Source organism: Cavia porcellus, unplaced genomic scaffold (assembly GCF_034190915.1).
Source record: "Cavia porcellus strain 051 isolate PalLab524CR breed Dunkin Hartley unplaced genomic scaffold, mCavPor4.1 scaffold_8, whole genome shotgun sequence".
In the NCBI taxonomy this organism is placed as follows: domain Eukaryota; kingdom Metazoa; phylum Chordata; class Mammalia; order Rodentia; family Caviidae; genus Cavia; species Cavia porcellus.
The window spans coordinates 22,580,886-22,608,871 of NW_026947491.1; the positions used below are offsets into that span (position 1 = coordinate 22,580,886).

At 39.6% G+C, this 27,986-nt stretch overlaps 1 protein-coding gene and 1 pseudogene across 1 annotated transcript; one reads left to right on the top strand and one right to left on the bottom strand.

The window, feature by feature from the left end:
• Positions 1-1,962: 1,962 nt before the first annotated feature.
• Positions 1,963-12,821, bottom strand: LOC100720867 (zinc finger protein 260-like). The gene is made up of 4 exons (XM_013149365.3): positions 12,655-12,821; positions 6,314-6,440; positions 6,059-6,119; positions 1,963-4,470 (listed from the first exon to the last, which is right to left on the bottom strand). Exons 1-4 carry the CDS (start codon positions 12,655-12,657, stop codon positions 2,826-2,828), a joined length of 1,836 nt encoding a protein of 611 aa, XP_013004819.2. The 5' UTR covers positions 12,658-12,821; the 3' UTR covers positions 1,963-2,825.
• LOC100720604 (mortality factor 4-like protein 1) lies at positions 7,153-8,217 on the top strand (annotated as a pseudogene).
• Positions 12,822-27,986: the final 15,165 nt, after the last annotated feature.

Consider the following 27,986-nt stretch of genomic DNA (forward strand, 5'->3'; position numbering starts at 1 on the left):
TATCCCTGGGTTACACCTGGAGTGCAAGTGGTCGACTTCGTTATCACTGCATTTCAACTGAACCTGGTGCTGTCACTCCGGAGGAGGCATCCTTGTAACTACTTTTGGTGGATGTTTCCTGCATCTTCCTCCCGGGAATAGGGTCACAACTGTGCTCAGGGGTGTCAGATTATGTCCTGTGGAAATAATCCCTGGTCTCAGAGGATGGCTGTCTAGAGCAACCTGGGGCCCTTGTACATGACAGTATGAGGTCCCCTTGAGCAGTATGGGATGAATCAGTTCATTTCATTGCCTTATCAGTGAATCAGGCCTTATTTGCTTTTCGGAGTAAAGGTAAGAGTACAAAAGCACTGAACTACATCTCCTAGTTTCCTATGTATTCTGAGATGGGGTCTGAGTTGCAGGTGTAGCCTCCATTTTAGTTTCCTCCTGCATCACAAGGAACAGAAAGATTTTGTTTGTGATAAAATAATGGTAAAGTAAATGTCCTCAGGATAAAATACCTTGTATTTTGAATATTTCATCACTGGCTGCAATGGCAAAAGCAATACCTTCTCTATATCTTCCAGGTGATGGAAAGAAGCAGGTATGAGCCACAGGTAAGTTAGCCACATGTTCCAAAATATAAAGTATTGACTTTGTATTGTGATATGTGTTACATTCCATGAGTTACTTCAGAGATAATGTAGACACAATTTTAGATGTTATCAATAAACTAGGGAGTCATTTATAGATCTAAGCATAATTAATGCTAGAGCAAGTTATATAATGTTTACTGTATTGTGGGTATTTGTTATTCATTTATATTTCTGTTATCACAGGTTGATCACTATATCCCATCAGAAATTGAGCACTGTTTGTATTCAAAAACTCTGTAAAATATTTCATTCTTAAATAGAAAAGCGAAGCACAGCTCAGGGAGACCCATGGGCCTCATGCTCACAGCTTGGCAGGAACTGTGTTCACTGATTTATCACATTTCTCAAACATTAAGCATTGGTCACTGAAGCATTGATCAAGATGGACAGTGAAAAAGCAGATTTTATAAATTTATACCTAAAGTTGGTCAAACAAAACACAACATAAATCATAAGTTAGTACACCTCCTCTTTTTATTAAACTGTGTATTTTCCTTCATGGCATTATTTAATCTTCTTGTTAAACCAATTACCAAAATCAGTAGCATTGTCAGCATAGGTAATAGAATAAAGGAATTTACCTTAACATAGTCAATAATAATTATTCTTCCAAAAACCTATATTCTTCCCAAAAAACTTCACTGTTGACACAAACTCCTTTAAAAATGGGGTTATAGAGAAATCATTCCACCATTTATATTTTTGTAGAGATTACTATAACTTGTGATATCCACTTGTAGACAATTTATGTTTCTGCTGATCTCTAGCATCAGAAACTCAGAGCAGAATGGTTGATTTTTTGGTAAAAGTGTTGGAAAAATTATCACAAGATTAAAAGTCATCATAAGAGAAGCATGAAAAGTAAACTTCTGATAAGATAATGTAAAATTTTATATGATATAATATTCACTCCAACATGAAGGCAAACTAAGCAAAATTGTGTACTTGATATAATATACTATTATGCTGGGATATATGCAGGTGTCTTCTGAGGATAATACACAAGTTGTATGAAAACTGATATCTGTCAAAAGCATGGTCACAAATCTCTCCATCAAAGATAACATCAAGTTCAAAAATAGTTGTTTTTTATATAGGATACGGAATATACGCAAAAACAAAATTTAAATCAAGGCTAGTAGACCATTCCCAACAATGGAAACCCAATTAAAATTTACTTTTAGTGGTCTACTTCTCCCAACTGTAAAAGCAAAGCAAAATAATTACTACATAAATACTAATCCTATTTGGAAGTGAAAACTATATTTAAATTCACCTAAAGACACAGTAAAATGCAAAAACACTGGCATAAACAAAAATATGATTGTGTCAAATCAATTTTATTATGAGACCCCAAATACATAAACTAAATATTTACAAGTAATTTACATTCTTTTTTTTTGTTGTTGTTGGTACCGGGGATCTAACACATGATCTTGTGCTTGCCAGACAGGCGCTTATGCTACGAGCTAAATCCCCTGCCCATATGTTAACTTACTGAGAAACAGAATGAATACACTTTAGGGTATCTCCTTTATGGAGTGTATTTTCTGGAATATTATTAAGGAAATATTGGCAACAATATGTTCATATTATTTCTACAGGTCTCCATTACATGAGATGGATGTGGTGGTATACACCTGTAATCCCAGCACTGGGGACCCTGAGGCAGGAGGATCATTGCGAGTTCAAGACCAGCCTGAGCTACAAAGTGAGCTAAAGGCCAGTCTGAAGTTCATATTGAGACCCCGTCTCAAAAGACAAGAAAAAAAGTCAATCATTATATGAGTAGATTTCATAGGATATTCAAAATAGGCTTGCATGGAATTTCTCTCCAGTGTGACTTCATGTTTTTGACAGTACCCAAATATGCCAAAATCTTTCCTTTATTGCTGACTTCAGGCTTTCTGCCCAGTGTGACTTTATTCAACCATTTAAATGATATCATTGTATGTTTTCACACACATCTTACAAAGATAAATGTATTGCAGTGTGAGTGCATCCCATCTTACTCACTCTGCCTTCACACATATGGTTTGCCCAGTATACCATCTTCATGTACTTGAGGGCACTTTTCTGTACTGAATGTTTCCTCACATTCCTTTCATACATAGGGTTTCTTCTGAGTGGATTCCTTCACGTCTTTGACAAGTATTCTGTTGGCTGAAGATTCCTCACATTACTGATTCACAGCTTTTCTTCAGTGTGACATCTTGCATGTATTTGAAAAAATTTTTGTCTAGTGTATGCTTTTCCACATTGTTCACACACATAGTTTTTCGTATGTGTATCCCCACTGTGAATACTTGCATGTCTTCGACAGTGACTGAGTGTGCTGAACGCTTTCCCACATTGCTTACATACATAGGGCTTCTCTCCAGTGTGGGATCTTCTGTGCCTAGATAATGTGGACTTATCAGCAAACCCTTTTCCACAGTGCTTACATTCATAGGGTTTCTCTCCAGTGTGAATTCTTTCATGTACATGACAATTAGTCTGTTGGTTGAAAGACTTTCCACATTGCTTACATACATAGGGTTTCTCCCCAGTATGAATTCTTTCATGTATTTGAAAATAATTCTGTGTAGTGAATGCTTTCCCACACTGTTTGCACACATAGGGTCTCTCCTCACTGTGAACTCTTTCATGTCTTTGACAATGACTGCGTCTGTTGAACGCTTTTCCACATTGTGTACATATATAAGGTTTCTCACCAGTGTGGGATCTTGTATGTCTATGATATGTGGACTTGTCAGTAAATCTTTTTTCACATTGCTTACATGCATAGGGTTTCTCACCCGTGTGAATTCTTTCATGTACATGAAGGTTACCATTCTGGATGAAAGATTTTCCACACTGCTTACACACATAAGGTTTCTCCCCACTGTGAATTCCTTGATGTTTCTGCAAACTTGCTTTTTGGCTGAAAGATATTCCACACTGCTCACATACATAGGGTTTCTCCCCAGTGTGAGTTCTTTCATGATTTTGACAGTGACTGTACCTGTTGAATGCTTTTCCACACTGCTTACATGCATAGGGTTTCTCACCAGTGCGGGATTTTGTATGTCTACGATATTTGGGCTTATCACTGAATTGTTTTCTACATTGCTTTCCTACATAGGATTTCTCAGCTGTATGATTACTTTCATGTGTTTTATAGGACCTCTTTGTAATGAATGTTTTCCCACACTGGTTACATACATACAGTTTTTTCCCAGTGTGAATTCTTTTATGTCTATGAAAGGAATTATTATCAGCTAGTATTTTCATATATGCCTTAGATATATAAGCCTTCTCATTAACATGTTTTCTTTCATGTATTTGAATATGATATGAAGAAATGAAAGGTTTCCCACACTGCTTGAATAAATGTGAATTCTCCCCCCTATGATTTCTTTCATGCATTTGAACATCATGGGGTATGCTGGAGGCTTTTACACTTTTCTTACCTAAAAAGATCTTCTCTCTAGTGTAACTTGGTTCAGTAGGGTCAGAGGAGACTTTCCTACAGTGCTCACATTGACAGCATTTCTCTCCAAGTTTTCTCATTTCATGGTTTTGAAAGAGTTGAGTATCAGTGCAGGTTTTTCTATTTCCATTGCTTTTATACAGTTTCTCTTCAAATCCCAAATAATCATCCTGGTTCAGCTGAGTGTGAGCCATGACAGGCTCATTTAGCCTCCTATGCCCAATCAGGGGCTTCCTACAAGCAAGGCTTTCACTTGGCTTTAAAGCAGGTTGGCGCATGTCTGCATGAGCATCTGGAGTCCAAATACATAATTCTTCTTGTTTCCAAGCTTTATATTGACAGCATTTTCCCACATCATTTCTGTAATAAAAAATGAAAAAAATACCACAATGAAAATGGTCTTCATATTAATTTACTAGGACAAGTTCTAGTTTGATGCCTGCTAAGAAATTTCAACAATGAATTGACTTAATAGTTATGAGGGTGCCTGTCAAACACCAATTTCCAAAAAGATGGTATTTATTTGGATGGAAATTTTTCATTAGTACCTGTCTGCAATATACAATGTCTAGTTTCATTTAGGGGAAGAGTCTTGCATACTGAGTCTTACATTTTGATGAATTTTGATACCTTTTCAATAATCACTCTCCCATTCTCTCCTTAACCTGATCATCTTTCCTACTTCCAAAAGCAACTTTCGGTTTTCTATCATTTCTCTTTTACCGATTACATTTTTTTGAGTTTCTTATTTAACATATCACTTCCTGTGTCTGACAACTTCCTAATATTATGGGATGGAGTGTCAACTATTTTTGTTTTTTGGCCAAAGACATGATATTCTTTCATATGCCTGAATATATTGCACATTTTTTCTTTTTTGTTACTAGCAACTCAACTCACAATCATATGCTTGCCAGGTAGGTGCTTTGCCACTGAGCTATATCCCTGGCCTAGCACACTTTTTCTGGTCTGAGAATTAAACACATATCTTAGCACTGAATTTTAACTTTAGAATCTTTTTCTTTTTTCTTTCGACAGATCCTCGTGGATCATTAATTTCCTCAGCCTGAACATCAGGTTGTCATCATACTGATTCAGCTTCCCAAACTGCAGGGATTACAAAATGTACTACCATGTAGAGCAGGCCCCACATTTCCATTTCCAGGCTTCCAGAGATGGGTACCTGGGTTATTTCCAGAGCTCAACTAATGTGACTTGTATTCAAATCTTAGCTACTGTGACTATCTATGGGAAACTTGCATTGATTACATGAATTCACAAATCACGGTGACAAAGAATTTCAACTCCTTTGTGAATATACCCAAGCAGGTATTTCTAGGTTCAAACAGATACTTCTATTCTTACTTTGAGACATCTCTATGTTCACTATGATTATCAGATTATCACTATGGTTCTGGTTTATATTCTGACTGAAAATGTATGTGGGTACCTTGTATGAATTTTAAAACATGAGTGGACTAAACCTCTGGGGAATATTTTGAAAACAGTTATTATCACAATACTGGCATTCATTTGCATTTTGAATACTTCCTCCATGTAGCTATTTCATGAGAGTGGCACACTCATAATGTGTGTGGCAGACGCATAAATAGATACCTTGTATGTGAGTTCTTTTCAAAATTAAAATTTTTTCTTTTCACATATTTCTATAAATACTATCAAAATGCTATGTGGCACAATTCAATGATATTATTCATGAAAGAATTTTCTTATATTAACATGCCGGGTAGTGATATTTGTTGCATAGTATCAGTATTATCAGTTTCCTATATTGGAATATTTCTGTACTCCATCTTCAGATTATATAGAATTATATTTATCTATCTCCAAAGAATTTTTGAGTGATTAATTTCAACATGGCCTCATTTATAACATTTCTGCTCACAAATTGACTCTTGAGGAACATTTTTTTCTAAGTGCAAGTTACCTTAGATTCTTTGAGCAATTTTTGTACTCTTGTCCAATTTGCTGGTTATCCCACGTTCTTCCTGAATCACAGACAGAAAAATACAGAAGTCACTATATCACTATATAAAAATGAACAGATTCTGGTTAGATTCATGGTGTAATGAATCTAACCTAAGACAGTCTTCAAAATGCTTCCATGTTCTATTTAATTAAACTGCAGAAATGAACGAGCACAAAGCTCTCTGTTGCAATGAGAAAATGCTGTCATCCTTACCTACAGCAGTCATATTCCTAAATGTTTCCAGCATCACATCTCTGTAGAGCTTCTTCTGTGATGGATTCAGCAGAGCCCACTCCTCTGGGGTGAAGTTCACAGCCACATCCTCAAAGGTCACTGCCTCCTAAATAATCACACAGTTACCACAAAGAACGTTGAGACTCACAGCCTGAGTTACCTCAAATCTTCTTACAAAACCTGAATCAAAGTCGATTCCTTCAAATAGTAATTCCATGTACCGGTCACCAATACCATGTACATGCAGATATTTGCACAGAGCAATTCGGATGCAACTATTAAAACAAATGTACAATAATTGCACCGGTTCCCTGCAGGGTTACCCAAAATGCGTATGTGCACTGCCTTTAAAGTGGATCTTAGAGGAAGCCTTCAAATCACCATCCACAAAGCACAGGAACAGATAAATACTTCATGAATGGCATTGATACACCATATAGTATCTGTCTCTTCAAATTTGATTATTCATAGAATTGAGCCCATCTTTTTTTTTCTACTTAGGCAGCATTTGGAAACTTGAATCATGTTTCATTGAAAGAAACTTAAACATTAAACTTTATGAGTAATCATTAAAATACTAATGAATACACTTTTATCGGCACAAGTCTAAGGACATTAATGGAATGATAAAAAATAGTAGAATGAAGCTGGGCATGGTAGCTCATGCCTGTAATCCTAGCACTTGGTAGGCTGAGGCAGGAGGATCACTGTGAGTTCAAGACCAGCCTAGGCTACAAACTGAGCTCAAGGCCAGCCTGAAAAGCATAGTGAGACCCTGTCTCAAAAAGCCAAAATGCCAAAAACAAAAAAGTAGAATGATGGAGAATAGTCGATAGTACTCTCTGTTAAAGCTCATAACAACAAATGAGCATCTCACACGCACGTGAAAGCAATTAGACAATGGTGAAATGGAAGGTAACGAGAATATGATTAAAAATGTAGTTAATCCAAATTCTAGGAGAGTAAACAAGTACTCTGTTCTATGGGTCTCTTCTTTATGAAGCAAAGTACGTAAAAGCTGTCATAAAAGAGAAACAAGTAGAACGGTTTAGATATTATACAGTGGTGGGAATCAAGATTGGGATCAATGGATTTCAGAAAGAAGACTATTCTGGTACCAAGTTCTTGCTGGTACCAATCTACAGAAATAGCAAGAACTTCACAAAGCTAGTCGGGAACACTGTGCAGAGGGAAAGGTGAGAGGGCTGCTCCAGGAAAGAAGACATCTGGTCTGCAACAGAAAAATGTTGATGTGAAAACAAAAAGGAACAAACAAAATTGCTGGTAATGGAAATGGTGGCAGTACCAACAAGACAGCAGTGAGACATCTCAGCGTCCTCAAAGCAGAGGGCCTGGGAAGATGCTATTCCTGAAAGTGAAGAAACACTTATGAACACGGTGGGAATTAAAGTGAAGATTTCTGACACCATGACTTACTGATGACCGAGACTTAATTAGTGGACAGGAACAGCTTTTCATCTTCCTACCAAGAGGAATGTGCGTTCACTTATGGGAGACTAAGCGAAGTATAAGAAATCTCCATGAGACGGGACATCCTGTCAATGAGGCTGTAGCAGGGATCAAAGAATGCTTCAGTGTGACGCTCAGCACACTCAGCTCTTAAAAAATTTGAGCAACTACAGTGCCTTGAGATCCTTGCCAATCACCCTAATGTGTGCCAAGTCTCAGATGTATGGAGCACATTTTCTTTTTTTCTCTCTCTCTTTTTAGATTTCTTGAGAGAAGCACCAGATTTTCTGAGATTATTCATGTGATTCATTTCATTTTCAACAGAGAAAGTGAAATAAAAGGGGTTATAGCTCCTTCTTTTTTCTTTTCAGGTGAAAGTTGCTGCTAGGATATTTATTGAAGACCAACAGTGAGACAAGGCATACAGTGTTTTTTTGCCCAGTTGACAAAGTTTCTTTGAATGCTGATTGTATTTCTTTGACACCATACACTTTTAGAATATGTGTTAGTACTATATGGCCAAATGCTTTGCATCCTAGTGTCAAAGTCCAATTCACTGGCTTCACACTGTCATGATATGTTTTCTGCTACAGTATAGAAAGTTATACTCAAATAATTCAAGGAAAGAGACACTATGGTGACTACTGTTATGTCAGGTTATCTGGTGGTAAAACACAATGATGATTAAATTGTTCAGTTCTGACCTGTGTTGTTCTGTTACTATGTTCGCTTTTATCTCAATCTCCCTCTTTTCTCTTTTTTTTAAAAAATTAATTTATATTTTATTTTTTTAATTAAGAGGAAACTAAATTTAAAAATAGCGGGATATATTATAGTACCTTTTTTGTTTTCCTATTAACCTGATTTGAATCCCTGTTTTGCTCTCCCCATCTTGCTCTGACTGATTTTACTATATTCTGTTTTGTTTGATAGAGTCAAGTTTGAGGGTATAGGCAACCACTTTGAAAGGCAATAAGGTTTACTATCATGCCCATTTTGGTTTGACTATTATCTTCTTTAGAAGTCCTGTAAGGTCTCCAATGTAGGTTTTATTGGTCTTATTCTGTATCATTTTGTTCAATTCTATTACACCTGACGATATAGGCAACTCTTTTTAAGATAGCAAGAGGCATAATGGTAACCAGTGTTGATCACCTGGTATTGTTTTTGCATCATGTACTATGTCCATCCTTCTGTTCTAACTCACTCTATTTTGCTTTGTCACATTTGAGTTATTTTTGTTTTTCTTTTTCTCTTCAAAAACCCAAAAAGTGTAATTGTTATTGTAAAAAAGAGAGGAAAAGAAAGTGGTCTAAAGGATATAACTGCATGTATATTTAAGTGTGTGGATAGAAAACCATATTACTGAGTTTTTATTGGTTCATTGAACAAAACTGTCTGCAATTTCATTGTATGAATGTCTAATTTGTATGTTTTAATTTTGTAATTTGGACAACTGTTTCTAAGATGACAATATGTAACCTATTTTTTTTTTTTTTTTGTCTTTTTCGTTTTTATCGGTACCAGGGATCGAACTCACAACTGTCTGCTTGCAAAGCAGGCGCTTATGCTGCTGAGCTAAATCCCCAGCCCCAATATGTAACCTATTAACTAGTGATTTCTTTTTGCTTTTTTTTTTTTTTTAACTATTTGTCGGTACCAGGGATCGAACTCACGACCGCCTACTTGCAAGGTAGGTGCTTATGCCGCTGAGCTAAATCCCCAGATCCTGTGATTGCTTACTGTATATTATTTTCTAGAAATTCTGTATTACGTGTACCCTTTTGCTGTTTTTGTTTTCCCCCTCTAAAAAAAAAAAAGTCCAATTCACTGTATATAATGAAATACGCTCACCAACTTGTGCACTTTTATTTTTTTAAATGGTGCTAAAAGAACCTATTCTTTGCAAGTTACCCATGTTGTTCCTTAGGCATTTTATCTTTGCACATATTGCTGAAGAAATATGAATAATTTCACTGTTTTTCTGTATGTGTACAATGTACATTTTAAATTGATATGCACAATGCACTCGGTAACTACAATTTTTTGGAAATGTCAATCAGGAGTTGCTTTTCAGATTTTCAACACATTATTTCTTTAAATACAAAAGAAAATTCATTCAAAATCAAGAAGTAATAAAGTAATCAGGCCATGATCACAAAGCCAAACTTTAATCAGGCATGGTGGTACTGATTTCCCAGTACTTTGGAGGCTTGGTAAGGCAAACATCAAAGAGTTTGAGATTATCATGATTTCATTGTTCACCCTGGGCTATGCAGTACATACAAAGCCAGTCTAAATTATAAAGTGAGATCCTGTGTCAGGTTTTTGGGTAGTATCATAAAAGACTAAAAGCATTTAATACCTTGTGAGCAAGGTGATTATCCGGCATGATATACATGAAATACATTAAAACTGCACCTTTCAAATCAGTGTATGGTTCTACTAAGTATATAAGACAAATGAGTCTTATGAAAGAGGCAGTCTTCAGTGGATCCAGAAGGAAACAGATTATTGATTTTGGATGCAACTGGAGTTTCCACCCATGGAAGAAATCACAATGTATTTTATTTATATTTGTAGGAACAGGTATGTGCTTGGCAATCTAGACTTAATACCCATCTAGCCTGTGTACTCAGGTTATATGTTGAAATAAACATGCAGATAAAAAAAAGTGTTTCCACAAAAGAAACTCAAGTAGCTAAGTAAGAAAAATTGGTATTTGTGAAAAGCATGGAAAATAAATGTAACAAAAAGAAAATATTTAAAGTGTAGACAATATGAAGATTTTGTACACAGAAGTAAATATTTATGAATACAAGTCTAAAAAGTAAGTACAATATAGCTCACTGAAGATAAACTCTGAATACAAAATAAGATGTAAATCTAATTTGAGAAAATCACCAAAGAAAATTGCCATGTGAAAAAACTCAGTAATTTGGCTTATTCAAAAACGGAAAATCAACCCATACACTCCAAGCTCATCTCATTTACTTTAGTTCTTACTAAATCCTAAAGAAAAGTGAGTTTTTTCCAATTACCAGGGAAAATATTATGATATTATTTCTGGAACTAAATATGATTCTTTTCAAGTAAATCAGAAAGATCCTGAACCACATAACAATGCAATGGATGAGAAAGTACTTTGGAAATGACTTACATATCAACCCCTGTGAACAAAGAGACCAAAAATAAATAAATAAATAAATCCCAAGATGTTTCTCAGTGAAATTTCTGTAACCCTTATTGCCCAGTTCAGAATGTTTTCCAGTGTGTGGGTAATAGACAACCCTTTCAGGAAAGTGTCCTTAGTACCTCTGCATCTTTTTTTTTTTTTTTTTTTTTACAAATTTTTTTTTTTTTTTTTGTCTTTTTGAGACAGGGTCTCTTTATGCAGTTCAGGCTGGCCTTGAGCTCACTCTATAGCCCAGGCTGGCCTTGAACTCCCAGTGATTCTCCAGTTTCAACCCCCATTCCCAGCTCAACCACTGCATCTTTCTCAGCATTCTAAATTCTATGGAAAGCCTCACTGCAATAGTAAAATGGTAAAGAGCACTTTATTTAGTTAGCTCATACATAAGGCACCTAGGAGCTAGGGATTTATCTCAGCGGCATAAGCACCTGCCTTGCAAGCCGGGGGTCATGACTTCGATCCTCGGTACTGATATAAAGATTAAAAAAAAAAGACACTTCAATAGAGAAAGGGCTTGAAGTAGAGTTGGGAAATTAACAATTTCGATAAGAATTAAAATAAGGCTATGACCTAGGATTTACAACCGAAGGTGAACTTTCTGTGTCAAGGAACAATGCAGAGTCCCCGCAACTAAAAAAAGTTACAGACAACCCCTACTAAACTGACTTTTGAGGACTGTGACATACACAATAACCAATTTTCTCTAAAACCTATTTCCTTTAACCCTGCAAGCTGAGCAAATGGTTAAAGAGCTTGATTAAAGTGGTTGTTTGGGCTGGCATTACGGTTAACACTTGCACTCCAACCTCTTCAGCAGCTAAAGCAGTAGAACTGCCAACATTTCAAAAAGCCGTTGAGAGTTCGAGTCCAGTCTGGGCTACAAAGTGAGCTTAAGGCCAGCCTGAATTGTAGAGCAACCCATCTGTCTCAAAAAGACGAGACACAAAACAAAACAACCTAGCTCACCTGGGGATTTAGCTCAGCAGCACAAGAACCTGCCTGGCAAGCTTAAGGTCGTTAAGTTCTGTCCCCGGTCCCAAAAAAGAAAAAGTGTTTTAAACCTACACAGCCATGTGTAACACGTGGCCACTGAACAACTGAACTGAGTAACTGCTCGGCTCTGCTTGTTTATAACTCACTCTGTACTGAGCGCCCACAAGGGCACCCACTTGGGGCGCTTCCTGAAATTCAGGGAGCTATTCTTATTTCCAATAAAATCTCTCCTAACGTCCTTTGTTCGTTCGATAATTCATTCTTTAATATGAGGTTATTAGCTCTGCTTATGCAGTAGCATCACTACGAGCAGAGGTCCGCCATAACAATAGCAGGGATAACTTCCTCAGTGCGGACGGTGGAGCCCGCTTCCCACCAAACCACCGCTTCGGTCAGCTTGGTAGAGACATAGTCGTGCCAGGGACGCCCAGGATTGCGTTCTGGGTTGGCAGTGCCACAGTGGGGACAGCATGCTGGGGACTCAAAACTGTCCCTGCTGATCTGAGGGAAAAAGGAACAGATGATAAAGCAGCGACAAACATCTACCGCATCCCTGGTTCTGGGGCTATGCGGGGAGGCTGTTGGTTGACACAGTAGCTTCTGACTACTTCCGTCCAGTGCTGACACAATTCCCGCGTATTCCAGCCCTCGTCCCACACATCACCATTGCGAGGCTTGGGGGTCTTATGGGGTCCTCTGCACGCAGCCTGCAGTACGGGTGAGTCACGGAAACGAAGGTGACGCCGCAGGGCGCTCAGCAATCCACTCAGGCAGGAACGTGCCTGCCAAGACACAGGAAGTGCCCATCCCCTCGGCCTCCTGATTGGGCGCGTCTGCCAGGCCCCGCCCTCATCGCCGACTGGCTGCTGCGCATTTGGCCACCAACTCCAGTTTGAGATTAAACAAACTTCTTCCCACAGGAGTAGAGATCCTGTGATAGCCTGAAACTTGTAGTCTAGTCTCTCTCTTTAGATGTCAGCCACACAGCACAGGAAGAATATTGCATGTAAGGGCTACCATTCTTGGCTTTTGAAAAATACCCTGGCTTTCTTAATGGACGATGTGAGCTCTTCCTGAAAGTACATCACAAGTGTGATTAGAAGGTTGCAGGGCAAATGTCCTGTGATGACGAAAAACACCGAGTCCAGGTCAGTCCAGGGCAAAGTTGAATGCAGTGAGGACTGCTGTTGCGAATCAGGTGGTAGATTTCAATGCCAGGAATTTCACACTCTCATTCTACTCATTTTAATCCAAAAAATGAATTTATGGACTGCAAAAAGAATGCAACTGTTCTGTAAAAGAAGAAAGTAAAAATAAAGATAGCAAATTTCTATGAAACAGTAAAAGGTAAAAGAAAGATTAATATTTTAACTCCCCCAGACAAGGATCATACTCTATCCAGGCGTTTCATAAAACATACCTTAGTTGTGAATGTAACCATAGCCAAGAGTGAGTGCCAGAATGATTGCTGAAATAGAACCCCACATTTGATCCACTTCCCGGTAGTACCACTGGGAGACAAAAGGAATTTAGACTGTAAGCACAAACTTGTGATTTTAATACTAAATTTATTGAGACACCATGAGAATAATTCAAGTTAACTTTGGTCTCTATTATTAGAAGAGATGACCAAAATGGTGGCCATTCATTCCAAATATACTGAAATTGAAAATATGATTTTCAATCTCCTGCAGTGTATATACATGTTTTTATTCTCTCATATATATATATATATATTATACGTGTGTATATATATATACATATAAGTAGAATCAGATATTTACTCTGAATCTAGCTTCACTATATTAATGCATTAGTCCATTTCTTAAATGTAAAATTGACTTGGTTTCTAAGGTTCTGCTGGGGACCACAAATTCACAATGACTAATTTTTCATACTTCGTACCCTATGAGATAAAATGGAAGTTCAGATTGTGGTACCACCAGTGTGAGATTTCCCATTGACTCTTCTAAGCATAAGACCATCTACCCCCTCTTGAGTCATCCCAGGATTATACTCCAGGACAAGATCCTTCTTAGAATGTGATCATCTACACCCTTTTGAATCTTAGTCTTCTGATGAGCTGTAATTCTTGCCTGCCCCACCTATCACTGTATACAACTAATAAATGGTGGCTGCTTAGGGTGTGGAGGAGGATCCATCCAGAGACATTGATTTCTCAGCCACTGATGCATTACCATAGGTTTCTGTCTTTTATTTTTGACACTGTACTGTTAAAGCAGACAATCAGGACTCTTGGCTGGGCTCTCAGTAAGGTTCCTTTTAAACAACTCATAAAATTTACATCTAAAATATGGACAGGATGAAAGAAAACCTAATGCAACTCACTTAGAAATTCACAGGTAGCCAGTGGCACTTGCGATGAGAGCCTAGGCCCTGGCACAAATTCCAGGGGAATGGCCTCTTAGTGAAGCAGCCAGGAACAAAGACCTTCAGGTATCTGACTTTGCACCCAGTACCTTTTCACAAGTTAGCTGTCTGTCCCTCCTTTCTTTTCTGACTTCGAAATAACGTGTTTTCATTTTCCTTTTAAATGGTTATCTCTAAGCCCTTATTGTTAGGGAATTTACAATTTCTGATTGGCTGTGGTGATGCAATATAATGAAGCTGCGTGATGTGACAGCATCATGTGTAAATCCCACCTTCTTTCTTTCTTCCTTTTTTTTTTAACTTTCATTTCTGGATAAACCGGAGAACACTTTTTTTTTTAAATTGGTACCGGGGATCGAACTCATGACTGTGCACTTGCAAGGCAGGCACTTATGCCGCTGAGCTTATTTCCCAGCCCCTAGGGAGCTTTTTAATACTTCTTTACTTTGAATAAAAAAAACTCTTCCAACATCTTCTCTTTGGTACACAACTTCATTCTTTTACCTTGTAAGACTGCAGTCTTTGTGCAGAATTACCAGTTCTAATATTTTTTCTGTGTAGTGATTGTATTTTGCCTATAAATAATGCCATCTATTTCACAAATGAGCTAATCACCATGGCTCAAACTAGAGACTTGCATAAAATATGCTGCCAAAAATTGTAAATTTTTTATTGTACCTCTAACCAGTTTAAATAAGATGGGTCAAGTTCATGAATTTCTCTTTCCAAGGATCAAGCTTCTGACCTCTCTGAGCACCTAATTCAGTAGCAGTTTCCACATGAAATCTTGTAAAGGTTGACTTGTGCATTCCCTCCTTGACATCCTCCGCGAGGCACAGGCACTTAATCAGATTTACTACTATATAAATGCTTTTGGTAATGCCCATTGAGTTCTGAGTAGTCTCATACCTATGAGAAAAGATGGCATCTGAACTTGTGTCCTTTTCCATTTGCATTACTTTCTTGTCCCTGTGACAAAATATTTGAAATCTTCAATTGGAACTTTTATTTGAGATGTATACATTCTAAATTTCAAATCATGGTAGGAATGCAAGGCAGAACACTGCTTCTTTCCTCTTATTGATCAAGAAGTAGATGAAGAGGTGAGGGAGCTACATCCAAGCAGAAAAAGCCACAGACAAAGGTATAATCCACATGGCCACACTCCAAAGCTCTAATTCTCAAGTAAGATTACAAGTACTATTAGACCATGGAACTCTGACTCCTTGAATTACTCATTTATTTTTCTGGGGTTTCATTTTTCCTTTTCTTTCTTTTTTCTTTTTTGGTACTAGGTATTAATCTCTTAACCTCATGCTAGCCAGGCAGGCACTTACAGCACTGAGCTAAATCCCAGGTCCCTCTTTCTTTCTTTCTTTCAAGTCAAGGTCTCACCCTGTACATCAGGCTGACCTACAACTGTATGCAGCAAGGACTCGATTCGACCTCGAGGTCCTCCTGTCTCGGCATCCTGAGTGCTTGGAAACACATATGTGAGGACCTCTCCAATTAACAGTATAAACCAGTGAAAAATGTGTGTCTTAGTCATCTCTTTAGATGCCACTTCTAAATATTGCTGCACTAATATTCAAGATTTACATGCAAGCTCTTTACAGTTAGGATGCTAAGACAGCCAAAGGATGACAAGAAGCCCTGCATCTATTCTTGGTCTCCATCTGGACCCTTGCTGGTCCCGAGTTGCCCTGCACAAGATCCTGCACTGGCTTACATCAGGATCCTCTGACTGTCCCTTGCACAGTAATGCACTGCCATTTCCGCTCTGAGGCTGTTCATTTGCAAAAATAACATGGTTTTGGCATTGTCTTTAGTGATAGTGAATCACAACCTTTCCAGGCCTCTCCATACTTTGTCCTACCACCAGTCTTATTATGTACAACTGTCCCTCAAGCCCTTCCCTGAAGTCTGGTGGACTCAGTCCATGTTAGCTACTGAAGATGAATTCTGAGGCTACATAGGGAGGCTCACAGACACCCAGACCGCATAAAGCTGACCCCAGACTCCACCACCTGCCCCTCACACTGGACAGCAGCAATCCAGAGATATCCTGCTCAGGAAACCATCACACATGGCAATGGTTTATTCCACACATGCTGATTCTCACACTCAATATCTTCTGTTCTTTGCTAACCACATTTTAAAACAACCAAAAGGAAAACCCAGCTCACTCCAAAGTCCATGGTGAGCTGTCTGTACTCAGTCCTGATCCCCAAGTGGAAACATCTGGACATCGAGAGGGGTGGGCTCCTCTCCAGAGCTGCAGCATCAGGTCTCAGCTGGTTTTCCTCTGTGGAGTGAAGCGCTGTTTTCATGGCCTCTTGCTCTATAACAAATTCTGATATTGAATGTCTCAGAATGTTAGCACCAGGACAATTTATTAACAATGATAGTATTTAATTGAATATAAATTCTCAGTATGGGCTAGCATCGTCTTCTTTTTTTTTTTGAGCCAAAGTCTCACTACACAGGCAACACTAGCCTTGAATTCATGGTAATCCTCCTGCCTCAGCTTCCCAGGTGATGGCTGTATTGGTGAGCACCACAACACCTACGGTCTAAGCTCTTTCCATTATATGAGCACACACAGCTTTATATCTTGCTTCATGGTACACAACTCATGTTTTTTGTATGAAAATTGTCTGCTTTGGTAATATAAAAATATGAAAATACAAAAGTTGAGTTTTCTATACAGGAACTAATGTCCTGCAAATGTTACCCCCGGTAGCTACTGGTGAAGTTGGCAAATTCCTCTTCCTCCAGGAAGGCTATGTGTGATTTATTTGCATTCTACTGATTGCAGAAAAAAGAGAGACCAGGTATTCAGGCGGATGCCTGCTAAAGATAAACTCTTGGATTTCAATGAATATGGTGGAATGGTCAGCAGCAGAAAAAAACCTTCTCCTAGGTGTGGTGTCCAGACTGTGGGCTACATGAGAAAAAAAAAGGAAGGAGGTGGGTCCCTGGATGCAGGAAGAAAGTGAAGTGAGATTTAAAGCTAAGGAGAGCAAAGAGAGAGACTTCAACAAAAAAGAAGAAAATGCAGGTTGCACTTTCTCCCTGAGCTTGGACTTGATATGTGGGAGGGGCGGCTCCTCGTGAAGATGCTTAGTGACAACTAATGACCCCAGAAGCTTCCACAGAGAGACACCAGTGGAATGGAACAGAGGTCACAGTGGAGTCAAATGGCTGGTGGGTTATTCTGCTTTCAGGGTCTTCAAAGAGAGGTAAACTGGCTGGGAGCCATCTCAGAATGGGGCCAGCCACATTAGAACTCAGAGCCACTACTGACTCCAGGTAGTAACTCTGGTATCAGGGTCAGGACCCTAAATGTAAACTGGCAGGAGGTCAGGGAGCTGAGATCAAACCAGGATGGAGCTGAGTGGCACACAGTCTACTTCAGGCTGAACAGGTCTGGTTCTACACTCATGGCCAGAAATAAGCCTGAAATTCAGTGCAGCAAGAATTGCAGCCTTGCTGGGATTATTCATTACATAGCTCTCAAACTAAAGCTAGCTTGCTGCAATTAATCTACTCAGATCTGCACCGTCTGCCCACACTGTCAGCTTGTGACAACAGAGACCACTTGCCACTCCACCATTTCCTGGGCCCTACACTATTCTCACTTATCTTTTGCTTCTTATTTTTTCTTAATGATTGAGCTGCTGAAAGAGTACACACTCAGTGTTTCCCCCAATTTCTACATTCTTTCAAAAAAAAAATCATGTCCTGCTTCAGTCAGGAGTTGTACTTGTAAAACAAGGATGAAAAACAAGCACTCCATGGCACTGATTATGTCAGAGACAGCAGCTGTCTAGACATTCTCTGGTAAACCAGTCACGTGTAGTGCATGTGTTCACCTGGAGAAAAGGGGAATTTAATGCCAACCTTAAGAAACTCTTCACACTGAACACAGGTCATGTACTTAATATTTTGCTTTCCAAATATGTAGAACCTATAGGGCAATGAGGATTGACCTTCAGACAAAGGCAGGCCTCGGGCTGCAGGAATTGTATCTTTTTCTATGGAGTAACACTATGAATGAGCATGTAGATGCCACCAGAAAGCATGGCAAGACACAGAGCTGCAGGAGGATTGCTGCAGAGATACCATTTTGCATGAGGCTGAAGTTGAAGCAGGAGTTATGCAGGACACAGGGGTCACAACTGCCAGTCAACGCCATGGCTCAGACCTGAATGGACTAGGTTGATGCCAGTACAGAGGTCAGGTCCCAGACCTCACAGATTTCATGGGGAGACCCAAAATTCCTCAGATCAAATCTAGTCCATCTGTATCCATCTCAGAGCACCTGGCTGAAAACTGACTGTTTTAGGCTCTAGATTGTTTCTCTGTGTATTTGATTCCTGCAGTATAAGGAAGTCATGCAGCAACCAGGCTCAAGTTCTAGGGCCCTTTGTCAGCAGGTGACCCTGGGTTCAAAGGATGGCAGCAAAAATACAGAAGAATCCACATAATGAAGTGTCCTGATCTCCCTTTGCACTCTCCAATGCACAATTCATACAGGTTTTATGCATCTTACAAAGGCTGTGTATGATAAACAAAACCTCTGAGATTGAAGGGACAGAGAGAGATCTCAGCTTGGGGTGCATGAGCAAAGTGACAGATGCCATTCCTGTATTACACCTGGGCAGGTGAAATGGTCCACTGTGGGGAGCCTATAAATGGCTCCATTATGTAACAACCCTGGCTCCTTCTTATGACAACCAGTGGCCATCTTAAGTGCTAACTCATAGTTAAGTTTGTAGTTCTTAGATAAGTTTCTGCTTCTCCATGTCCTGCTGTTTCCCCCACAGTCATGGTCTCTTTCGTACTAATATAAATTTCTCTTGCTCCACACGCTGCCCATACCTCCAAAGCCACATGTTCTTCCCTATCGATGGAGACTACCTATTGCCTAGCTCCCTGCGGACATCAAGAGCCTTAGCCCCTGACTCCCCCGTATGCTATATATGTGTGACATTGCCTTTCAATAAATGAGACTTGATCAGAAACCTGTCTTGTCTCCATTTCTTGTGTCTCTTGTCCTATTTTTCATTCCTGCTCCTCCTCTTGGGTTCTTGTTCATGTACCTTCGGATCGGGTAGTAGCACCCAGCCCAGGACAGTTCACATGTGTATTATTCTGCTTAAAATGATCTTGGTGCTGTTTCCTATAGGACCAGTTTTCTAACTGTACTAGATAGGAGTTCCCTACTTTTCCATTCTATAAACAGGGCCATAATCACTCAGGTGATTGCAGACTGTATTCTCTGCAAACAACTCCCAACCTCAGAGCAAGGCTGGTGAGAACAGGGTAGACCTACTGGAAGTGCAAGGGATCAAAAATTGATTTATTGTGTTATCTGGAAACCAAGTTTATTTTAACTCTTCAGGACAGGGTTTGCAATCCACACCTTTATTCTGAGCTATCTCCCCAATTTCTAATTATTATTATTATTGTATTTTTGGATACAGGGCTCCACTACATTGCTAGGTTGCCTAGGATGAGCTCAAATTGAAAAAAGTTCTCTTGCCTTAGCCTGTCAGAATTCCTAAATCACATGAAGGCATCACACTGCCTATCTCTGACCCATTTTAATAAGAACAAAAATAAAACATGAAAATCAGGGAATATAACTGGTAACTACACACCAATGCTGCTGTTACGTGGCTGCAATATTTTACCTGAGACTCGAGAGTGAAGAAATGCCAACTGCTTTGCCCAGGGTCACTAGAAAACCCACATTCAGAGTCAAACATCTTTGCACTATAAAGACCCCAACTGGCTAATAAAATGAAGTCTCACAATGAACCACACCCTCGTGATGAGGCAGGGGTTGTTAAATATCAATTGTGGACATACTGAAGTGTGATGTTCCCTTTCCAATTGCAAAAATGAACACTTCTCCAGGGTACCATTTACCAGAAGAACACTCTTACATGGAGGCACATTCAGGTTCTCAGTGAAAATGCTGAATCCATCGTATCTGTCTCTCAGAAAGTGTTCCCAGGAAGTCTATCTCAGAGCACAGACTTCACAGTTTTATGTATACACATTATAGGTTGACCTCAGCAAATTTCTGCTTGCCAAAACCAAAATAATTTGTAGAAAGACCCAAGAAAATAGGGTCAAAATCTCAGCATACAGAAAAGCCCACAGTAACTTTTATAGGTGTCTGTAGTTTCCCCCCACTCTGAGCTTTTCACTGGAATCACTCTGTTGGTGTTCTCTCCAGCTGGGAGCCACCTACAGGGAAGGCTTCCTTGATGCCAAGGAAGCATCAGAAGGAAACTCATTTCTCTTTCTATGCAGGTTTAAGAGTGGACACATCATCAAGGAGTGACTGTTTTGCCTCACCAAACTGGTGTTGACTAAGATGAGAAGGTGTGGGCTTTGAGTGTTTTTCTGTGAGGGTAGAATAGCTCACTTGGAATTCTGGACATTTTTGTCTGCAATTTTCTTGGTACTGGATCTCCTACCATTTCAAACCTCTGAGGGGTCTAATCAGAGCTGATACTGAGTTTTTCTAAGTTTTCATAAGTATTGGTAGTTTTTATGTTTTCTGTTGTACTCCAAAATCGAGACCCCAAAATATTGTCCAAAAATGGGGCAAGATGTCTGTTTTAAAGAAAAAGAGGCACTTTTTATTTATCCTGGCATCAGTGACACAGTGCAGTTGGAGTTTGCAAAGCTGTGTAACTCGCTTAAAATTTTGATAGACTTATAGAAAGGACAATTACAATGTAAATGATTTACCTGTGTTCATCAGGAATGAGGAAATCCTTTGTTTCTCTTTGCTTGAAGACAGAGAAATTACCAAGGAATTTACAGTCCTTTGTCAGCTAATTTCAGCACTTAGTCTTAGATAACACCTGTCCTTACAGAGGGGAACAATTGTTAACATATCAATGAAGTCACCCAGGAAGATGGCATATACACAACAGTATGATGGGCACTACAGTTATTTTATAACAACATGGTCAGTGCCCCAGGGTATCCAGCTGTAGAAAATAGTTGCGTTTGCAAAAGATATTAACAAGTAATTTGGTCATATAACTTGGGCATTGGCAAACAGGACAAAGCTCTCTTTGTTAGTGTACAGCATTTTCTTTCTATCTGGGAACAGAAATAACAAACAATTTACTCTGCTCATAGGGCCAGGGATATAATTCCACAGATTTGAAAACAAATCTGGGTATTCATCACTAAATGTAAAAGACACTGAAACAGTACATAAAGGGATTCTTAGAAGAAACCTCAGGGATTCAAAGTCCACCATGGAAACCAAAATATACATGACATCCTACAGTGAGAATATCATCACTTATCATACACACTTACGAGGTACAGTTACACATATATATGAATATGAATACATATTCCCTGATCCCACAAGGAGTCCTCGCCCACTTTCCTCTATGCAAATTTCTTGACCTGTGTGACACTGCCTATTGGATCTATAGTACCCCTGAGAATCACTCTATGGTGTCTCCTTATGCTTGTTTTTGCACTGTCACATGGATCTCACTCTGTCTCACACAGCCATGCATAGCAGGGTCTTTAGGGTAACCGAGCACAGCTGCAGCAGAACAGGCTCTTGGGCTGGTCTCTGGATTCGAATGTGTTGCAAAAATTTGAACACTATAATAAGCATGACATCCGGAATCTGTATGCCCAAATCATTCCAGCTCTAAAAACTGACAAAGAGAAATAAGGAAATAATACTTGAAGAAAACTGGAAGTGTTATGATTTTCAACAGTATTCTAGAAAACTAGAGCAAAGGTAGTACTTAGTAACTGGAGATGTTCTGCACTGCTGCCTTCCATCCAAGTGGAGCACTCTGGTAGGACTCTTGCCCTGTCCAAACCCAGCCTAGATGACAATTTGTCCAGCTCTAATCTGCTATATCCTTTGTCTGTCATCTAACCCCTCATATTCCCCAGGAAACCACCAAGATTGGGGTGTTGGGATCTGCAAAAGGCCCTTGGTCCTCTGTCAGTACCTCCTTGAGGAAAAAGTGGCCACTGCAGGAGATTTAATCCTGGTTTTTCTGACTTTCTCACTGTATGATGTTTCTCTGCAACCCTCCTGTAGAGTTCACACCCTCTTTCCTAGGACCCTTGATCCTTGCATTGCACCATAAAATCAATCCCAGCATCACCCACTCTACTCCCAGTCACTTCTGATAAAATTCCACCCATGAGCACATGAGGCTTTGCAGTCACCTAACCCCCAGTCTACTGAAATGGTTCACCTGGGGGTCGTGACATTGAAACTGAGCTTGATTCTATCTTTCCATAATGGACATCTGCTTTTTAACCACATTTCATGAATATTTCCTGCTTCTTACTCCTGTAAATAAGGTCACAATAGTATTCAGGTGATTTCAGACTCTGAGCTATGTAAATATTATAGCCAGCTAAGTTAGGTAGAAATAGTATAGGCAATCAGACAGGAATAGCCCCTAAGGGAGTCATAGTATGAGAATACATTATGACTGTGACTGGAGGTGCATCCCATAAAGAGCAGGCCTCCAGATAAAGACAGAGCACACTGGGCTACAGGGCTCCGCAAGGGATGTGCAATATACTCTCACTGGTATCACCTGGTCCTATAAAGCCTAGATAGACGTCTGTTCCTTGAGTAAGTGACCAAGACCTCCTGACTAATCTCTTCCATAAAAACAGAAAGATCCTTGCACTTGCTATGTACAACTGATTCATGACTTGTTTCCCATTGCATCAGCACCATGTAAGCCGCTATACCTGAAATCTTACTGGTTGATCATAGTGTTGTCTCACGTTATACCTTCCTCTTGATTTGGCACTCACTTTATGATTTTACTCTACAGAATTTCCTTTGAGAATTGTATTTGTGGCCAGCAAACTTTTTGGGTTCCTACCTGACTCACTGAGTTGCTATTTCTCTCAAGAAACTTTCCTGCTCTTAACTTTCATTATTCCTTAAAATTCATTGTATGATGTGGAGGAACACAAACTCAGCATATAAAACGTCTAGCAGTTTGGAAGTTTCATTTATTTCCCTTATATCTTTAGGAGGTCCCAGCGATGGCTTCTATCCATGCAAACCAAAGCCAAAGCCTTATGCAGTCACGGGGAGGTGGAGGCTTTTCAAAGGTGGCTGTAGCTGGAGTGTTCTTCTGGGATCTTGGGCAATTAATAAATCCGTCTGCTGACTGGAGTTGACTAGCTAAGGAGCCAGGGTGTGAGTACTATCCTTGCCCTACAAACTGCATACAATATAAGGGAAGAAAGAGTCGTGTCTTCCTTTTCCTTTGCTGCTTTTGCGACATTGTGGGAGCCATGAACTGATCTCCGCTGTGACACCCCTCTGCTGCGCTACCCTCCTGCCTTGGAGCCAGCCAACTGCAGACTGAAGCCTCTACAAACTGTAAGTCAAAAATAAACAAACAGATCCTGACCTCATAGGAGGGCGTCTCAGAATACGTCAGGCGCCCTGCCAATGCTGGTTGAGGGATTTTGGTTCACGCCTAATCTGGCAACCGGGTGTAGTGACCTTCTCAGGACTGAGAACTGAACCAGGGAATACGCTGCGCTATCTCCCTAGCCCCTTTTTGTTTTTTTCCTTGGAGACAGGGTTTCACTGAGTTGCTAAGTTGCCCAGGTTGGGCTCAAATTGTAAACGTGAAATTCTCTCAGCTGCCAAGAGCGCTGGCATCACATAAACACACCACCTTGCCTGACTCTGACCCATTTTAGTAAAATAATGCCTAGTCATTTCAAAAATTAAAACAAATACAATTATTTACATGCATAACCTCCTGTTATTGAGCAGCAAATTTCCGCTTAAGCTTGAAGAGTGGGAATCCTGGCACGGTGGTTCGCGCCCGTACTCTCAGCACTCGGGAGGCTGTTGGGGGCGGGGGGCGGCCCCCTAACCCTACCCTTACCTCAGCCCTCACCAGTGCCAGCCAGAGGTCTGTGGAGCTCTGGTTCCTGGCATCCTACAGTTCCGCCCCGCTCGTTCTGAGATCGGATCCCGGAGCCGCGGCCGAGCACGCTGAATGCACAGGCGCGGGCCCCTCCGGATCGGATAGGGGAGCTCAGGGTGGGCGGCCGAGCGTGGTGGCGGCCGGGTTGGCCGCTGTCCCCTTGCCCTGCCCTGGGTGTCCTCCCGCATCCGGTCAGCACAGCGCGGCTCTGGGCTCAGCATCCCTCCTTCCTGTCGTCACACTTGGCTTCGGCAAGCTCGGCGATGCCAGGGGCTCCGCGCGCTGCCTCGCGGGGCTCCTGTGGACACGGGCCTTCCTCCCCTCCCACACGGCTGCGCCCATCGGGGCCAAACACGCTGCGCCGGCGCCTCAGGTCCACGCGCTGCGGCTCCGGGCGGACGCCACATGGGGCCGCTCTGGTCATAGAACGCCGCCGGTGGCGCAGCACCAAGTCTGCAGGCTGTGGGCTGCCAGAGAAAGCTCACCAGCACTCGAAGAGCAGAAATAACCCTCTCACTGTCTGGGCAATTAGCTCAGTGGCATAAGTGCTTGGCTTGCAAGTCTAAGGTTGTGAGTTTGATTCCTGGTACCGATAAAAAAAAAAAAAGAAACGTTTTAAAAAAGTGAAATAATCACCTCCCTGAGGACTGTCCTGCCCACTCGTGGAAAGAATAGAATAGAGATGAAGCAAAAGAAAATGAAGACAGCAGAATAAAAATTTACAAATAAACAGAATGAAACAAATTTTTACAAAACACTCTTAGGTCTTAAAGCCATATTATTTCTATTTCATTTATTTTTTGCCTTTTTGAGACAGGGTCTCACTATGTAGTTCATGCTGGCCTTAAGCTCACTTTGTAGCCCAGGCTGGTCTCGAACTCTCAATGATCCTTCTACCTCAGCCTTCCCAGTGCTAGGTTTATAGGCGTGAACCACCACGCCCGGCTACCATATTAATTTTAAATAAGCAGTGTGTTACAGTGCATTACAGAGGTAAGGACCAGAAGACAGACGGAGAGTTAAATTATAGGGGCTGGAGACTGAGCTCAGCGGCATAAGCGCTTGCCTGACAAGGATGAGGTCCTGAGTTCAATTACTGATACCAAAAAAAAAAAAAAAAAGTTAAAAGTATATATGCTTGGGTTTTAGTCCTGCTGTTTGCTACCAAAATTTCTCCTTTATGAAACCTGGGACCCTTCAGGATTGGAGGCGGCGGTTAGGACGAAGCATATGCATTTTAGCACTTTAGAAAATCATCACCACCACCACCACAAATTATGATGTGTTATTGGGGCGGGGTATTGATCAAAATATAGACTATTCATTGAAACATGAGGTTTTGTAAAATTAGGAGATACTAATGATAAAAGAAAAAACAAAAAAAATTTAATGAAAACATAAGGGACTCTCTTTTTTTAAGAACAAAAGTCCTATGGAAAGTGAGAGCATGGGGTTTTTTTGTTTTGTTTTGTTTTTTGTACTGGGGATCAAACTCACAACCTCCCGATTGCCAGGGAGGCACTTAGGCTGTTGAGCTAAACCCAAGGTCGAGCATGTTATTTATTTATTTAACTAACAAATGTATATTTTTTTATTTAAGGAGAAAAAGTAAAAAAAAAAAAAACAGAAAAAGGGTACAAGTAATACAAAATTTAAAAAATAAACAGTAAGAAATCACTATTTAATAGATTACATATTCTCATCTTAGAAATAGTTGTTCAAGTTACAAAATTGAAGCATATAAAGTGAACCTTCAGACAGTGAAAGTGCAAACAGGTTTGTTCAGTGATCCAAAAAACACTCAGTAATATGGTTATCTATCTTATACACTTAAACATATATGCAGTTATAAATTTAGAGTACTTTCTTTTCTTCTCTTTTGTACAATGACAATTACACATTTTGTGTTTTATTACTCCCACAGTTCTTACTACTTTTTTTGAAGAGAGTAAAACCAAATGCAACATATCAGAACAGAGTCATTCAAATCAGAAGGATGTACATAATAGATAATGTAAAATCAAAATATAAGGTGATCAACAATGGTTACAGGGGCTGGGGATTTAGCTCAGCAGCATTAAGTGCCTGCCTTATAAGCACGCAGTCGTGAGTTTGATCCCTGGTACTGATAAAAAGGAAAAAAAACAAAAACAAAAAACCAGTGGTTACCATACTGCCTCTTGCTATTTTAAGAAGAATTGGCAGTTACAATAAAATTGAACTAAACAGTAAAGAATAAAACCAAAGCACTGGAGACAGTATAGGATTTTAAAAGAAAATAATAGTCAACTGGAATGGGAGTCATAATGTTTCTTATTGTCTTCACAGTTATGCCTATACTTTCGAACTTGGTACTATTAAGCAAAGCAGAATAGAGGAAAATAAGTCAAAACAAGATGGTGAGGGCAATGCAGGATTTCAAATCAAGTTAATAGGAAATGAAAGTAGGTTACTATAATGTATCCTGCGATTTTTTATCGATTTTTTCCTTAATTAAAAAAATAAAAAGAAAAAAGTAAATAATTAAAAAAAGGATTGAGATAAAAGAGGGCATAACAACAGAACAGTGCAGGTCAAAACATAACCATTTAAGCAAAACACATTTAAGTTTCACCACAAGATATCCTGACATAAAAATAGTTACCATAGTGTCTCTTTCCTTGAAATCTTGGAGTATAACTTCTTATACTGTAGTATCAAACATATCAAGACACTATAAAACCATTCCAGAGCATGACATTATTACAGGGTATTTAGAACCAATTAACAGAAAATGCACAATGATTTCTATATAAACTCCTTGTCTATAAAAATTTTTGCTTATATTATCATATATAATAAAATCCAATAAGATACAATCTTTTAAGACCAATGGAGACAGAAGAATAAAAGTTTTATGGGACTTCAAAACAAGATGATACTAAATCAGCACTAGCTATTATGATGTCTTGTTTTCTCCAAATTAGGTGTTCCTACCTTCTGATCTTTTCTGCCTCATTTCTTTTTTTTTTTTTTTTTTTTTTACACATCTTGGATTTTATTACTCCTTAGTGCTTATTACTTTCTTTGGGGGGGGTCTGCCTCATTTCTGTTGAGCTTTTTTTCTGTCGTTTGTTGTCAGTTTGTCTTCCTCATTTCGTTTTCTGCTCCATTCATTGTGGCCTCTCTGCCACTATTTCTGGAATCTTGGTATTTTCCTTTTTTAGACTATCCTGCAGTATTCTCCATAGAGTTGAATTAGTGGTTGCAAATTCCCCTACTTCCTCTTTATCCTGGAAGCACCTTGTTTTTCCATCAATTTCTAGGGACAGTTGTGCAGGATATATCAATCTTGGCTAGAGGTTATTATCTTTCAAAAGTTGAATTATTTCCCCCCACGCTCTTCGTGATTTGATGGTTTGTGCAGAGAAGTCTGCTGTAATTCTGATGGGTGTTCCCTTGTAAGTGATCTGTTTCTTGTCTCTGATGGCTTGTAGTATTCTGTTCTTATATTGGATTTCTGCAATTTTGATTATTATACACCTAGTTGTAGCTCTGTTTGGGTTGTAGGTGGCTGGGGTCCTGTATGCCTCATACATCTGAGTATCTTTACCTTTTGCTAAATTAGGGAAATTCT